The following is a 16,732-nucleotide window of genomic DNA, read 5'->3' as shown; positions in this document are numbered from 1 at the left end:
AAATATATAACTTTAGGTTGATTGTTCTTGACACTATTGAGAAATACAGATTTACAGAAAATAGATTTTGGCAGTTACCCCTATTTTTAGGTCGATGGTACATTCTCCATAATGACGGACGAGCCTTTTAAAGGGGATGATTTTTAAATGTATTTTTCTATGAGCCGTTAAATATTCCATATGATAAAAATAAATATTAGGGATTAGGGATGTGTTTGAATCAAAACATTGGATATATATATATATATATATATATATATATATATATATATATATATATATGTGTGTGTGTGTGTGTGTGTATATGTGTATATATATATATATATGTGTGTGTGTGTGTGTGTGTATATGTGTGTGTGTGTGTGTGTGTGTATGTGTGTATATATGTGTGTTATATATATACACAAGTGTCTAATATATATATATGTGTTTCACCAGATTGATTGAAAAATGACAAACTCTGTTTAAGAGCAAGCGCAGTGACTTTGTGCTGATTAACAGCTGACATCACAGTGACGCTGCAGAATGATCTGTCCATCTCGGGCAGGTGTTGTGACTCTTGGTCTCCCGGTTGGTGTCCTGTCACTGACAAGCCACTTGCTGTTTTTAAGACAAGATTGAAGACCTATTTATATCAATCAATCAATCGATATTTATTTTATATAGCGCCTTTCATTGTGGACAGGAAAAGGAAGGAATGGATAAGAGCACAAACAAAAGTATGCAATGTTATTATAAGAGCAAAAAGAAGCTGAAATGGCTGTGTGGACTGGACATGTAGAAGAAGAACAGACCATCGCTGGACCAAGGAGATACTAGACTGGATCCCAAGAGAAAAGAGATCAAGAAGAAGCCTCCAGAAGATCAGCAAGATGAACATCAGGAAACACCACCAGTGCAGTGTGGACGAGGGACCCGGCAGACAGGCTTGTGTGGAAGAATCTTGGGGAGGCCTTCATCCAATAGAAAAAGGTTGACGATGACGAGGAGGAGGATCCCATGATTTTTATATATATATATATATATATATATATATATATATATATATATATATATATATATATATATATATATATATATATATAATTGTTAGCTTTCCTTTAATGGGGGCAGTTCAAATATATCTTGGTCAGCACTCCTTTAAAGGGAGGACCAATGATCATGTTAATAAAGCTGATCAGAGTTATGAGAATGGATTTTGTTGCATCCTATTTCATATTGTATTCTAGCAGTAGTATTATTAGGATAAAAGTGTCTGCCAGATACATACATAATAAAATAATAATAATCCTTTAAAGGGAGGCCAAGTGACATTTGCAGCCACTTTGAATTCTCTAAATTCCAATATAAATTGTAATGAATTTTGTAATATCTCAGCAATGCCGCTGCATTTAATGCATGTCACAATTCTATCCTAAACTGCACCAGTATAGAAAATAAAAAACAAGTGTGTAATAGTATTTCAACTCTATCTAAAGTAGCCTGTGTAGGTTCAATTCTCTGTGAAGCAATAACATGTACAAATATCAAATAAAAATGTTATTTATAGCACAGTTCCAAAATAGAAGAGAGAAGGGAGAGGGAGAAGAGAGGAGTGAGGGGGAGAGGAAGGGGAAAGGGAGGGCAAGCGGAGAGAGTGAGGAGGGGGACAAGAAGGGGAGAGAGAGAGAGAAGTGAGGAGGGGGAGAGGAAGGGGACAGAGAGAGGAGTATGGGAGAAAGGGGAGGGAGAGGAATGAGGGGAGAGGGAGGGCAAGCGGAGAGAGTGAGGAGGGGGACAGGAAGGGGAGAGAGAGAGGAGTGAGGGGGAGAGAAAGGAGTGAGGAGGGGAGAGGAAGGGGAGAGAGAGGAGTGAGGGGAGAGACACTTGAGTGAGGAGGGGAGAGGAAGGGAGAGAGGAGTGAGGAGGGGAGAGGAAGGGGAGAAGAAGGGGAGAGAGAGACACTGAATCAAAGACATTCATCAGCCACTGTGTAAAATGCAAAGAAATCAGAGGGGCGAATCTGTGAAGCTGGCAGAAAGAGAGGGAGGGTTCTTGTAAACGGGGATGACAAGAAACTGAAAATCTTTCAGAGAGAGAGAGAGAGGGGGAGTTGCAATAAACATCTCTGCTATAAGTTTTCTCCTGGGAAATGACAAGATGTGGAGAACATCTCTTATCTATCTATCTATCTATCTATCTATCTATCTATCCTCACATATTGAATATAATAATTAATATTCCTCCTCTCTCACTCTCTCTCTCTAACCTATGGGAATAGAGAGGATGTGTAAGAGCCAGTGAGAAACATAATTCACTGTGAATATTTCATTCTGAAAGAGCTCTCTCTCTCGATCGCAAATAGAGAGAACGTGTAAGAGACATTGTGATTCTCTCCTCCCCCTCTCACACATCTCCCTCCCTCGCTCCTATTCCTTGGGGAATGGAGAGAATATGAGAGAGAGAGAGAGAGAGAGAGAGAGAGAGAGAGAGAGAGAGAGAGAGAGAGAGGAGGGAGGGAGCATTATGAATACTATACCTCAATTTTAAACCCCACCTCATACACAGACCTGTCCCTCCCTCTATCACACCCTCCTCCTCTATACCTTTCCCTCCCCCTCCCTCCCTCTCTTTCTCAGCTCACTTCTGTTCTCATCTCATTTGCTTTCTTCTCCATTTTTTCGCTCCTTTGCTTTCCTTTGTCCGTCGTGATGGAGTTCAACTTGAAATTTTGGATTTCTCTACTACTGCTGAGCAGTGAGTCTGTCTGTCTGTCTATCTGTGAATATATCTATACCAATCTCTCTCCCTATCTATTTATCTCTCTTTGTCTTTCTCTCTCCCTCACTCTCTCTACTTATATATATACTCTTAAGTATATAGCTATCTGTTTCAAGCTCACTCTCCTCCTGGGCATCTCTCTCTCTCGGCCTCTCTCTCTCAAGTCCTCTCATCTCTCTCCTCTCTCGTCGCCTCTCTTCTCTCCACTCTCTCTCTCTCTCTCTCTCTCTCTCTCTCTCTCTCTCTCCAGTATTTCAAATTCAAATTCAAATGTGCTTTATTGGCAGGACCATATTACAAATACTGCCAAAGCAATTTATTGACAAACAACAATGGATATATATATATATATATATATATATATATATATATATATATATATATATATATATATATATATATATATATATATATTCTGAACTTAACATTAGTAAGCACTAAACTATGCACTATGGTTTCTCTGTCTCAACCTCTCTCCTCTCACAGTGAGAGAGCACGCTTGACCAGCCAGGACTGTCTGTGTCAGCCTGTTTTGATGGCCAGGCTGTGGTCACTGAGTCTGTACTTGGTCAGGATCTGCCTCTGTTTAGTGTCTCTGACAGTGACCAGGTAGTCTGCCAGCGTGGATTTTCTGTTTAGGGGCCTATAGCACTCCAGTTTGTTTTGTGTTTTAGTGGTTTTGTCCCAGTGACCAGTATAGGAATGTTTGGGGTGTTTTATAATTTGGTTGACTCTGATTGGAACTGTTTTAGCAGTGCTGACCTGAAGCTGGCTGATATCCAGCTAGCTGACTTGACTCCTATCTGGGCCAAGTTCTTGGCTTTTCAGAGCTTTATGATGGTAGGAGTTTGGGTCACTTTTGATTTTTTATTTTTTTGTCAAATCGTTATGGGTGGATTTATATTGCACAGCCTTCAATTTATGGCAAAAAAAACCCTGTGTGCTGATGGTCAGACCCGGGTATGTGTAGTTGCTGGTGTGTTCCAGGGCAGTGCTGTCTCACTCCACGACCCTGTGTGAAGAATTCTGTTCTTTTGTTATTTTCTGAATACACATTATTGGGGTCTAATTTGTCTCCCCTTTTAGATATAGCTCATGAGTCCTTGGTTCATGATGTCAGGGAAACACCCAGCACTGTGCTTCAGAACATAAGAACATAAGAAAGTTCAAAAACGAGAGGAGGTCTTTCGGCCCATCTTGCTCGTTTGGTTGTTAGTAGCTTATTGATCCCAGAATCTCATCAAGCAGCTTCTTGAAGGATCCCAGGGTGTCAGCTTCAACAACATTACTGGGGAGTTGATTCCAGACCCTCACAATTCTCTGTGTAAAAAAGTGCCTCCTATTTTCTGTTCTGAATGCCCCTTTATCTAATCTCCATTTGTGACCCCTGGTCCTCGTTTCTTTTTTTAGGCTGAAAAAGTCCCTTGGGTCGACACTGTCAATACCTTTTAGAATTTTGAATGCTTGAATTAGGTCGCCACGTAGTCTTCTTTGTTCAAGACTGAACAGATTCAATTCTTTTAGCCTGTCTGCATATGACACGTCTTTTAAGCCCGGAATAATTCTGGTATTCTTAATTCTTACTGTCGGATTGACTCCTTTTCCATCAGGTTGAAATTGCTTGCTTTTTGGAAGTGTTTATCAGGTATTTAATTTCATCAGTCAAATGTGTTCTGTCTCTCTCTCTCTCTCTCTCTGTCCGTTTCTTAGTGTGTGTCTCTCTCAATATCTGTGTGTGTGTGTGTGTGTGTGTGTGATTCTGTGTATCTGTGTATGTGTCTCAGTGTGTAATTCTGCGTGTGTCTCTTTGTGTGTGTGTGCCCCAGTGTGTCTCTGTTTATTAAGTTATCCGATGTCTTCTTGCTGTTAATCGATTGATTGATAGTAAATGCTTGTAATGATCCCTGTGCAGCACAGCAAAACTAAGTATATCGTCATAACTGACAGAGGGAGAGGGAGAGGGAGAGAGGGAGAGAGAGAGGGAGAGGGAGGGAGCGCACAGTGGGCTAAACATTTTTTTAGAATGACACAGACCCCAAGAAGAAGGAATTATATTGTAGTGTCAAACTAAACAGGATTGTGGGTCTCTGTCTGTCTGTCTGTCTGTCTCTCTGGCATGCCTGTCTGTCTGTCTGTCTGCAGCTTTAATGAGAATTCACTTCTCTCCCCCCTCTCTTCGTCTCTCTCCTCTCAGTCCTCCTCTCTCTCCTGTCTCTCTCGTGTGCGGCGGGCGGCTCACCATGTGATAATATTTACCGCGGTTTCTCGTCCTGTCTGCTGCGGCTTGGAGAGAACATGGCCCAGTATGTGGAGCAGGAGCTGAGAGACTCCCAAGAGATCGACAATGTGTGCGCGTGAGTGCACCACACACACTTCCCTCCTCCTCTCTCACCTCTCTCCTCCCTTTCATGAACCTTATCACAGCTCCCACCCCCTTTAAAGCAGCTTTAAAATCCATTCTCTCACCTCTTATTAGCTTTATTAACAGGATCGCTGGCCTCTCCCTTTAAAGGAGCGCTGACCATCTTTAAAATCCATTCTCTCACCTCTTATTAGCTTTATTAACAGGATCGCTGGCCCCTCCCTTTAAAGGAGCGCTGACCATCTTTAAAATCCATTCTCTCACCTCTTATTAGCTTTATTAACAGGATCGCTGGCCCCTCCCTTTAAAGGAGCGCTGACCATCTTTAAAATCCATTCTCTCACCTCTTATTAGCTTTATTAACAGGATCACCGGCCCCTCCCTTTACAGGAGCGCTGACCATCTTTAAAATCCATTCTCTCACCTCTTATTAGCTTTATTAACAGGATCACTGGCCCCTCCCTTTACAGGAGCGCTGACCATCTTTAAAATCCATTCTCTCACCTCTTATTAGCTTTATTAACAGGATCACCGGCCCCTCCCTTTAAAGGAACGCTGACCATCTTTAAAATCCATTCTCCCTCTTGTTAGCGCGAGGCTCCTTTAATGGGGGAGGGGAGGGGAGTTCTTATGCAGCCCCCCTTCACAAGGCGCTGTGCAGTTTGGCACGCTTCAGATCATGTGATCATGCGGTTCATCATTTATTAATGGCGTCTATATGTACTAGTAATCCTAGCTGTGCTGAGAGAGAGGAGTGAGGCTTTGTGTTTCATACCTTGAGAACAACAACTTTGATTTGTATATAGCACCTTATCATCTACAGATCTGCACATCACAAGGTACTTTATACAGTTAAAAATATTAACTCCCTTCCCCACTCTCCTCTCCTCCCACTCTCCCTCCTCTCTCCTCTCTCCCTCTCTTCTCTCCCCCTCTCTCCCCCCTCTGCTCTTTCTCCCTCTCTCCCTCTCTTCTATCTCCCTCTCCTCCCTCCCTCCCCCTCGCCTCTTTCCTCTCTCTCCCCCTCTCTCTCCCTCTCTCATCTCTGTCCTCTAACTCTCCTCTCCCGTTCCTCTCTTTACCCAACTCCTCCCTCTACCCCCTTCCGCCTCTTCGCTTTCTCTTCCCCTCCCCCCTCTCACTCTCCTCTCCCCTCTTCCCCTCTCTATCCCTCTCCTCCCTCTACACCTCTCCCGCCTCTCCTCTCTCCCCTCTTCTCACTCTCCCCTCTCTCCCCTATCTCACTCTCCTCTTCCCCTCTCTACCCCTATCCCCCTCTTCTCACTCTTCCCCTCTCTCCCCCTCTCTCCCCTCTCCTCCCTCTCCCTCTATCTCCCACCTCCTCTCTCCTCTCTCCTTTTTCTCAGTCACTGGGATGAGTTCCATGCTTGTGGAATGGCTTCTATCTCCGGCTGTCAGCTGGAGGTTCAGAGTGTGTGGGACTCTCTGCGCCGGGAGTCTGAGAAGCTCAGTGTCCAGGGGAACCTGTATAATCTGTGCAGGAGGCAGGAGCAAACAAACCAGGACTGGCTCACTGGATCTGGAGGACAGAACCGAGCCACACTGGGTCTGGTACTGAGCGTCACAGTGACCCAGGTGCTCACCAATACAGGGCTATAACTGATGCTTTTATGCAACCTTATTATTATTATTCTAACTGTAGCGAACTATATCATCCCTAAATCTTTACCTCTGTTTTGTGATATCACTCGCTACACAAGTCTCAAATGTGCAGTTTTGAAAGAAACATTTATAAAAGTTCAGCGCAGTAAATTCGAACAGTAAATTAGCAGATCTCCTCTCTGTGCTTTACAATGCTTCCCTATGCTTTACCAGACCTCTCTGTGCTTTACAATGCTTCCCTATGCTTTACCAGACCTCTCTGTGCTTTACAATGCTTCCCTATGCTTTACCAGACCTCTCTGTGCTTTACAATGCTTCCCTATGCTTTACCAGACCTCTCTGTGCTTTACAATGCTTCCCTATGCTTTACCAGACCTCTCTGTGCTTTACAATGCTTCCCTGTGCTTTACCAGACCTCTCTGTGCTTTACAATGCTTCCCTGTGCTTTACCACACCTCTCTGTGCTTTACAATGCTTCCCTATGCTTTACCAGACCTCTCTGTGCTTTACAATGCTTCCCTATGCTTTACCAGACCTCTCTGTGCTTTACAATGCTTCCCTATGCTTTACCACACCTCTCTGTGCTTTACAATGCTTGCTTTACCAGACCTCTCTGTGCTTTACAATGCTTCCCTCTATGCTTTACAATGCTTCCCTATACTTTACCAGATCTCTGTGCTTTACAATGCTTCCCTATGCTTTACCACACCTTTCTGTGCTTTACGATGCTTCCCTGTGCTTTACCAGACCTCTCTGTGCTTTACAATGCTTCCCTGTGCTTTACCAGACCTCTCTGTGCTTGATTACACTTTGCTGTGCTTTTACTATAGAAAACTTTTATAAGAGACATGCTACAGCAAACATGCATTTTCATTTAAAAACAGACATCTGGTACTACCCTAAGTTCTCAGTATATTAGTTTTCATTTTCTGGCAGAATCTCTATTGTCCAGACCCTTGTCCTTCATCACCTGGAACAGAGAGTGTGCTCCGTACCCCAGTGTTCCTAATGTTTTGTCCAAGCCTGATCGACAGGGCTGTTTTAACATGGTGCTTAAAGTTTTTTTCACTGTATATAAATTTGAAAGTTGCCTCAAACTACGTTTTATTAAAACTGCCCCCTTTGTTGTGCAATAATTATTATATCGTACTCATATATAATGGGTGTTTTATTGTTTCCTTTGTGTCCAGTTCTTGTTGCCTGCTATAGAGCTGTAGCAACCTTTAAACAGGAGCTGGCGCTATTGCACACTTGCTCCAGAGCAGCTGTGCACTAGATGGCGCTAGTGTTTATTAACCTAAAGACACTTTGCAGTTTGATACAGGTAGCCTGTTACTATTTTGGGGGTGGGGGGGCTGTGACATCATTTTAAAATGTAATTTTAAGCTACATAGTCTAATAGAGAATGTATTTATTATATGGAGAGCTGAGGCAAAACAGCATACAGACCTCCCCTTCACAGGTAGTTTAATCTTCGTATCACTTCTTACATAGGTCAAATGTGAAGGTTTGAAAGAATGTAGCTTTCTGATAGTCTTGCACTGCTTCTGGGTCTTCTCTCCATCATTAATCAAGCAGCTTTTCAGACAGTAATGCGACCTTGGAAGTGCGAGGGGAACAGATAAAGGTTACAAACTGAGAACCTGATGCCAGGATTTGAAATGATAACACTGCAGTGAGATCACAGGGGTGTTGCACTAGCTACAGTCCCTTTTTAGAAATGAGAGATCACAGGGGTGTTGCGCTAGCTACAGTCCCTTTATTGGAATGAGAGATCACTGGGGTGCTGCACTAGCTACAGTCCCTTTATTGGAATGAGAGATCACTGGGGTGCTGCACTAGCTACAGTCCCTTTTTAGGAATGAGAGATCACTGGGGTGTTTATTATTCCATATATAGTGAAAAAATGCATGTGGATTTAAAAACTAAAATATTAGATATTTACAGATTGTTGTTAACATTTTTCAACATTCAATGTAACACGCAGACACTTATGAAGATGGCTTTTCCTTGTACAGTCTTGGATACAGAAACACCTACTATCAGCCCTCTGTGAAAGTTTGTCGAAACGGCTATATTGGTACTAGCAGCGGGGAGATGCAGCTTTTATACATTACAGAATACATTTCAGAGATTCTACTTGCATACCAAGTGAATCAGTCAAGTGAGGTACATTACATTTATATCCAAGAGTGTGCAGATTATATTTACAAGGTATAATGATTAAGAATAGCTACTGTATACCATTACATAGTTTCACAGTGTGAGCACCTGCTGTAGTTCTGCACAGGGTTTTATATTAGTGTTATAGAGCGTGGTCCTGCCAGCATTGCCCTGTGTATAGTATAGCCCAGCCAGGCTCTGCCCAGCACACAGCAGGCAATGCTAGTGCACTAGATTACAACTTTATATAGACACCATGTTGGGTAGCTGCTCTAGTTCTGTACAGGGTTTTATATTAGTGTTATACAGTGTGGTCCCGCCAGTATTGCCCAGTGTACAACACAGTACCGAGGCTCTGCCCAGCACACAGCAAGCAATACCAGTGTTGGCTCCAGTCGCCCTACAGTTTGTACACAATTCTGTCTCCATGTATGGTAGTAGAGGTGGACTCCTTCCAACCTGTACGAAACTGTTTCCGTACATCTGCCATCTTGGCTCCAGCACCCCTGTAACGCCCCTGTTCTCTCCACATTTGAGCCGCAATGGCTCCAGTGTCACACCGCTGAGCAGTACTTGACAGCATGGTCGCTGCTAAGAGCAGTTTTTTGGTAGGGAGGCGGGGGTGGGAGCAAGTGTAGGGGCACAGGGAAGATATTTGGGGGTGCAGAAGATGCAGGGGCGGCAGGGGGGCCCATGGGGGTGGCGTGAATCCTCATCCGAGTAGCCAGGTGTCTCTTGTACAAAGCGAGCAAGACTCCACACAGAAGGGTTAGCAGGAACAGGGTGCCCACAGTCCCACATGCCACCATTACCGGAACCAGCTCCGAACCAGGGCCCACAGACACTGAGGGGGAGGGAGAGACTGGGGGTGGAGGGTCAGTTACTCCCCCGGTCCCAGGGGGTGTCCCCCCCCTTCCCAGTCAGACGTCCAGACCAGCTCCTCTGGTGTGTGACACCTCTCTCCCCCCTGAGGAGGAGGAGTGGGCATAGAGGGAGAGAGGAGGGGAAGGAGAGGGAGAGAAGTGAAGGAGAGAGGAGGGGAAAGAGGAGGGAAGAGAGGGAGATGGGCAGACAGATTTGTTGTTATACATTTAAAATACAAAGTAGAAAATCTAAGTTTTAATGATATATAGATATACTTTAATTTAAATAATACTAAAAAAATAATGCATTTGTAAAAATAAATTGAAAAAACAATTAAGTTGGACAAAAGTGCTAAAATAAATTAGATTCACTTTAGGTGCTAATCAAAAATAAAAGATGGTGAAAAATTAAAACAATATACAGAGGGTGGCAGTAAAAAAATAAATACTGAAAACCAGAAAGATGTGATTGGCTGCTGCTGACTCACTTGACCCGGTAAGCTGTGTAATTGGTCCCCATGAGGATGTACGAGACACGCCCCTCTTGCACTGCGCTCTGCAGCCTCTGATTGGCTACCGGGAGGGGCGGAGTCTCGCAGCCAGGGAACTGCCAGAGCTCTAGAGTAAGATACTCCTCCTGCCACAGAACTGCATTCTGAAAGTGACAGCTAGGGGGAGACAGAGTGCAAGGCAGATATGTTACTGTTTGTTGTGGGAAAGTAATTCTCTTAAATATAGACGTTTAAAGTGTTACACAACCTCACTGCAGTGTTTAGCACAGTTCTTAGTGCAGGCAACAACTTGCAGAGTGGACAACACTTGCAAAACGGACAACTGAGAATTTTAAGAAAATGTTGGTGTATTATATTATGCCTGACTTAAAATTCTAAATTCTCAGACAGCATGCATTGAGAGCTTAAAAACAGAATGAGATTTTGAACTTTCATTGCGTAAGAGGCACAAATGAAGCACTGCTTACCCTTCTAATTCAGTGGCGTCCATCACTGCCCCTAGTGCCAGCCCGGTGTACTGCACAGCCAGAGCCACTCTGGTTTCAGTGCCTTTCTGAACCTTCCGGAATAGAATTTCCACTGGAATGTAGAGGTCGGAGGAGGAGGGAGGGGCTGTCACAGTAGTGGCTGGGGCTTGTGAGGAGGTGGGTGGGGTTTGGGTCAGATTGCGACAAAGACGGCCGTCAGGGCAGAGTAAGACGCCATTGTAACCTGGAATCTATACAAACAAAAGGAAGTATGTATACACCTGGAATCCATAAATTCCAAAAGAAGTATGTATACACTGCCTATGCTTTACCATACCCCTCTATGCTTTACAATGCTTCCCTATGCTTTACCAGACCTCTCTGTGCTTTACAATGCTTCCCTGTGCTTTACCAGACCTCTCTGTGCTTTACAATGCTTCCCTGTGCTTTACCAGACCTCTCTGTGCTTTACAATGCTTCCCTATGCTTTACCAGACCTCTCTGTGCTTTACAATGCTTCCCTGTGCTTTACCAGACCTCTCTGTGCTTTACAATGCTTCCCTATGCTTTACCAGACCTCTCTGTGCTTTACAATGCTTCCCTATGCTTTACCAGACATATCTGTTCTTTACAATGCTTCCCTATGCTTTACCAGACATATCTGTGCTTTACAATGCTTCCCTATGCTTTACCAGACCTCTCTGTGCTTTACAATGCTTCCCTATGCTTTACCATACCTCTCTGTGCTTTATGATGCTTCCCTATGCTTTACCAGACCTCTCTGTGCTTTACAATGCTTCCCTATGCTTTAGCAGCACTCTCTGTGCTTTATGATGCTTCCCTATGCTTTACCAGACCGCTCTGTGCTTTACAATGTATATATACACACACTCTGTATTTGAAGTATTATGGATTTTCTTGTTGTTACTGCATCTTGTAAAGCGCTCTGTGAAGATGATTCACTATGAAAGGCGTTATATAAAATAAAGATTCATTGACTGATGATTCATTTTACTGTGGGGAAACAAAGTGCACGTGTGCGGCTGTGTTTCCAGTGATGGTTGATAGTGAATCGTGTGCTCTTACCTGTATCTGAGCTCCTGCAGTGCAATTGATCCACTCTGTCCCCTGAACTCGAACCTGGAACCTGTTTTCACCAATACACCTGTGCAGGTAACAGCCCGCTGTGAGATCCCCACGATGCACCTGGGCGACTCCAGAGTTCTGAAAACAAAATTAACACAAGCAGGTATGCCAGTAAGCGTGAATCCTGACAGGACACTGGATTTTATTAATCAACCACATATTATAATCCTGCAAAAGGCACATGTTTAAAGCACTCTAATAAAATCCACAGCTGACTTATTAGGGTTATCTGCACTTCAGTTCTAGCTGCCTGACATTCATAAATGTAGCACAGGCTATACCAGTCAGTGTCGTTATAGATGAGCCAGAAGCGCCATCTTAGTGATCAGCCACTTTGGATCAAGTTTGTTTTGCAGGCAGTACACTAGCTACGCTCTAGATGGCGCTGTTGCTTGGTGATCTAGACATACTGGATGTCAGATGACACAAGTCTATGGTAGGAAACTGGAAAAGAAGAGCAGCTCTGAGCTGAAAATTCAAGAAGAATCTAGTAAACTAACACAGACACCAAGAAGAAGGGATTATATTGTAGCGTCAAACTGAACAGGATTGTGGGGCTCTGTCTCTCTCTGTCTCTCTTGTTTGTTTTTTTTTTTACTTCTTACCTCTTTGGACAGATTTGAAAAGAAGCATCGACTGTCTGTATTATAAATCTCTCCGCTCCACTCCTCTACTCCACTGATTTTCACATTCTCTTCTTTCCAACACTCGCTCTGTTTGAGAGAAGAACTTGTTATCTGCCCAGTTGATCTGTCTCTTATGATATCAACCTTATGACAATGACATTAATACTAATAATACTCACCCCATTGCTGATGGGTTTGTATATTCTACAGCCCTCCAGAAAGTCGTCAGTATCACAAACTCCTTTGTCTAAGTGTAGATAGTGACAGCCTTGCCCACTGAGAAACACACAATAGCAAAACCAAGCTAGTCAATAAGAAAACTTGGGGTGTAACATCTCACTGAGTAGCGATGGACTGTCACCTCTATACAGGATATCTATTGGTTCCGTCACTCCAGCACCCCAAATACATACTCTCCACAAATCTTAATCTGTATCTTTTAACAAAACAGTCCATTATTAATCAATGGCTTTTATTAGGCATCGTCTAATAGACATCAGGACCATAGCTTGTACTGTGAAACATATCGCCACCTGAATATCGGGAAATGTATTATATCATGACATTATAATATTGTTACACCCCTAAACACAAAAAAGAAAGAAAGCAAGCAGATCACAATCATATAACCCTGCCCAGTATACACAAGGACAGTGCTCCTCACCACAATTCTTCACAATCGGACAAGCGCATCTCTCTCTATATAAACTTGTACATAATGACAGACAGACAGACAGACAGCTTCCACACACAACCCATTCTGCTTCCCTCAGTAAGAGTTGTGCTAAAGAAGATCCTTAGCCGGCTTCGTCACAATCAAGCGCTTCTCTAAAGAAATATGTTAAAATGTAAGTGTGACAGACAGACAGACAGACAGACAGACTCCACTTGTGCTAAAGAAGTTTCATCACAATCGGACAAGCGCTTCTCTGGACATCTGTACAAAATGGACGTTTCACAATGCTATAATTAAACTGGGACTCTTTCTTACCTTCCGACACAGAAGAAGTGGGACGAGCTTTGAGCACAAGTGGATGTGAGCCCGAACAAGCTGCCCTGTCCTGTAGCACAGAGAAAGTGTCAGGACACTCAAAGAAACTGAGGGTGCAGAGAGTGGAGAGCATAGTGTGTAGCGTCAGAGGGACGGTGTAGAGAGGAGAGGGTGTAGACAGGAGAGGGAGGGTGTAGAGAGAGGGAGGGCATAGGGTGTAGAGAGAGGGAGGGTGTAGGGTGTAGAGTGGAGAGGGTGTAGGGTGTAGAGTGGAGAGGGAAGGAGGGTGTAGAGAAAGGGAGGGTGTAGGGTGTAGAGAGGAGAGGGTGGAGGGTGGAGAGAGGAGAGGGGGTAGCTGTAGAGAGAGGGAGGGTGTAGGGTGTAGAGTGGAGAGGGAGGAGGGTGGAGAGAGGAGAGGGGGTAGCGTGTAGAGAAAGGGAGGGTGTAGGGTGTAGAGAGGAAAGGGTGGAGGGTGGAGAGAGGAGAGGGGGTAGTGTGTAGAGAAAGGGAGGGTGTAGAGTGTAGAGACAGAGGTGTATAAGTTACAGAGCGTATGGCGATGGTTTTGCGAGTATGTTACCTGCCCCCCACACCAGTCCCTCCCCAGCGCTGTGGTTCACTTGGTACCAGCCCGTGTCCTGCAGCGCTGCCAGAGTGACCCGGTCCAGCTGCACCTGACCCGGCTCTCCGATCGAGGCTGTCATGATGGAACCCTGCAGGAAACGAGCCTCCCAGTGAGAGGAGGGAACCCCAATACTGCCCTGGAGAAAGAGAGAGAGAGAGAGAGAGAGAGAGAGAGAGAGAGAGAGAGAGAGAGAGAGGAGAGAGAGAGGAGAGAGAGAGAGAGAGAGAGAGAGAGAGAGAGAGAGAGAGAGAGAGAGAGAGAGAGAGAGAGAGAGAGGAGAGAGAGAGAGAGAGAGAGAGAGAGAGAGAGAGAGAGAGAGAGGAGAGAGAGAGGAGAGAGAGAGGAGAGAGGAGAGAGAGGGAGAGAGAGGAGAGAGAGAGGAGAGAGGTCAAAATAACACACACACACACACACACGCACTTTTGACAGAAACACACGTTTTATCAACCACACATTTTTCATTTTAAAATGCTATCTGGTATTACACTAACTAAAGCTTTCACCCATTCTGACGCTTGGGCTGGAGATAGAAAGTCCAGTCCTCTATATCATTTTAATACATTCTTGTATTTTGACAATGTTACCTTGTTTTCCAGTGGCCCTCCCAGTTCCCCCGCCTCTGATTTGAACTGGTTTTGCATCTCCTGGATAACATTCTGGGTGTAGATTCTGACAAGATTATTCTCGTCAACATTGGTCACGCGACCTCGTGCAGAGCAACCCTTTCCAACTGTAAACATATATATATATATATTAAAGGATTAGTTAGTTCTGCAGCAGTGTGTCTGTTGGTTGTCTGTCTGTCTGTTTGTCCACCATGGGACTGATACACCTGCCATAGCACTGTCAAAATAGCTGACTTTCTTCATCTAGTTTTCAGATGAGATGTAAAACCGAGGTCCTATTGTAAGTGACTCTGCAGCAGCAGTTGCAAAGCACAGTTCACCCCTAGTCTCTGTAAGTCACTTTGGATAAAATCATCTGCTAAATGACTAATTACTAATAACAATAATAATCTCTCTCCCACAGACACACACACCGCACACTGATGCTTGCATGACCTACTTCCAGGGGCATCTGAACAGTCCTTCCACGTGTCAAACAGGTCCTTCGAGAAGCCCAGCGCATGCAGCAGCTCGTGGACGGCAGTCTGAGTTGAAGGGGAACACATTTCTGACAATAATACCCTTTAAGAGTTAGGAAACGTGTAACCATGGGTAAGCTGTGTGACGGAAGCCCCCATAGAGAATCAGAGGAGTTGAGTATCTTGGTATAATAATATATTTGGAATTACCCAGTTCTACTCACCAGTGTGGTCTTGCTATGGTTGAATTCAATCGCTGTCAGCCGGGATCGACAAATGACCACAACTCCAGCTATGGGGCGGTCAGTCTCATCGGCCTGGCAGTACGAGGCGTAGGCGATGACTGATGGCTAGAGTGGGGGAGAGGAAGGGAGAGAGACTGCTAACCATCTTTAAAATCCATTCTCTTACCTCTTATCAGCTTTATTAACGGGATCACTGGCCCCTCCCTTTACAGGAGCGCTGACCATCTTTAAAATCCATTCTCTTACCTCTTATCAGCTTTATTAACAGGATCACCTCCCTTTAAGTGGGGGAGAGGCCCCTCCCTTTACAGGAGCGCTGACCATCTTTAAAATCCATTCTCTTACCTCTTATCAGCTTTATTAACGGGATCACTGGCTCCTCCCTTTAAAGGAGCGTTGACCATCTTTAAAATCCATTCTCTCACCTCTTATTAGCTTTATTAACATGATCACTGGCCCCTCCCTTTACAGGAGCGCTGACCATCTTTAAAATCCATTCTCTCACCTCTTATTAGCTTTATTAACAGGATCACTGGCCCCTCCCTTTAAAGGAGCGCTGACCATCTTTAAAATCCATTCTCTCACCTCTTATTAGCTTTATTAACATGATCACTGGCCCCTCCCTTTAAAGGAGTGCTGACCAAGACTTCTTTAAAATCCCAAATCTAAAATACATGAAACTGCTGTCCTGCATTGGGCATTTTGGCTCTGGCTGGCCTGCAGTTCACCTGGGTCGCTGCTCTGTCTGAGTTGCAATGGTGGCAGTTGCCTTATCCTTACTCACCTCGTTTCTGCACTTTTCGGTGTCAGCTGCTTTCACATAGAGGATGAAGTCAGCGTCCGACACTCCCGTCCCATTGGGCTTAATGGTAAAGGGTACAGGGCCAGTCTCAGACCACACTTCATAGCCAGTGAGGTGATCATCTGGGATCTGGAGAGAGGGACAGAGAGAGAGAGAGAGAGAGAGAGAGAGAGAGAGAGAGAGAGAGAGAGAGAGAGAGATTTCAGTCCCTCACTCACACTAGTACTGGGCCCTAATACCTCTATGACTAAGGTTCTGGGATTAAATAATATACAGACAAATAGAGACAGCCAGGCACTCACACAGACAGACAGACAGACTGACAGACACTCACACAGACAGACAGACAGACAGACAGAAGACACTGTTTGTCCTCTGTAAGTAGGTCTGCTTTATCTCTGTAAGTGTGTCAGTCTGTCCTGCTGTCTGTCTGTTTTGTCTGTTTTGTCTGTAAGTATGTCTG

At 44.3% G+C, this 16,732-nt stretch overlaps 2 protein-coding genes across 2 annotated transcripts in view; one reads left to right on the top strand and one right to left on the bottom strand.

The window, feature by feature from the left end:
• Positions 1-2,629: 2,629 nt before the first annotated feature.
• On the top strand, positions 2,630-6,995 carry LOC121305320 (neuritin-like). Its single transcript, XM_041236930.1, has 3 exons — positions 2,630-2,736; positions 4,955-5,114; positions 6,490-6,995. The coding sequence occupies exons 1-3, from the start codon at positions 2,691-2,693 to the stop codon at positions 6,740-6,742; spliced, it is 459 nt and encodes a 152-aa protein (XP_041092864.1). The 5' UTR covers positions 2,630-2,690; the 3' UTR covers positions 6,743-6,995.
• A 3,104-nt stretch (positions 6,996-10,099) lies between these two features.
• The window catches only part of LOC121305265 (leishmanolysin-like peptidase 2), an 11,419-nt gene continuing 4,786 nt past the window's right edge, over positions 10,100-16,732 (bottom strand). Inside the window, exons 5-15 of the mRNA XM_041236834.1 lie at positions 16,252-16,398; positions 15,447-15,572; positions 15,204-15,288; positions 14,723-14,868; positions 14,094-14,274; positions 13,514-13,583; positions 12,702-12,798; positions 12,502-12,609; positions 11,837-11,974; positions 10,751-11,001; positions 10,100-10,439 (exon numbers count right to left, since the gene is read on the bottom strand). Coding sequence (XP_041092768.1) covers positions 10,256-10,439; positions 10,751-11,001; positions 11,837-11,974; positions 12,502-12,609; positions 12,702-12,798; positions 13,514-13,583; positions 14,094-14,274; positions 14,723-14,868; positions 15,204-15,288; positions 15,447-15,572; positions 16,252-16,398 — 1,533 coding nt within the window. The 3' untranslated portion in view covers positions 10,100-10,255. The remainder of the gene's footprint in view (positions 10,440-10,750; positions 11,002-11,836; positions 11,975-12,501; positions 12,610-12,701; positions 12,799-13,513; positions 13,584-14,093; positions 14,275-14,722; positions 14,869-15,203; positions 15,289-15,446; positions 15,573-16,251; positions 16,399-16,732) is intronic.

This window comes from Polyodon spathula, chromosome 42, assembly GCF_017654505.1.
Source record: "Polyodon spathula isolate WHYD16114869_AA chromosome 42, ASM1765450v1, whole genome shotgun sequence".
In the NCBI taxonomy this organism is placed as follows: domain Eukaryota; kingdom Metazoa; phylum Chordata; class Actinopteri; order Acipenseriformes; family Polyodontidae; genus Polyodon; species Polyodon spathula.
Note: the sequence above shows the minus strand (reverse complement) of the source record. Positions and strands in the feature narration are given on the sequence as shown.

What these genes read in the sequence shown, in the direction of transcription:
- LOC121305320 (XM_041236930.1), top strand. Translation starts at nt 2,691, where the DNA reads ATGGAGTTCAACTTGAAATTTTGGATTTCTCTACTACTGCTGAGCA. An exon ending in TTCTCTACTACTGCTGAGCA is followed by an intron (nt 2,737 to 4,954) that starts GTGAGTCTGTCT and finishes CTCTCCTCTCAG; the next exon opens with TCCTCCTCTCTCTCCTGTCT. An exon ending in GAGATCGACAATGTGTGCGC is followed by an intron (nt 5,115 to 6,489) that starts GTGAGTGCACCA and finishes CCTTTTTCTCAG; the next exon opens with TCACTGGGATGAGTTCCATG.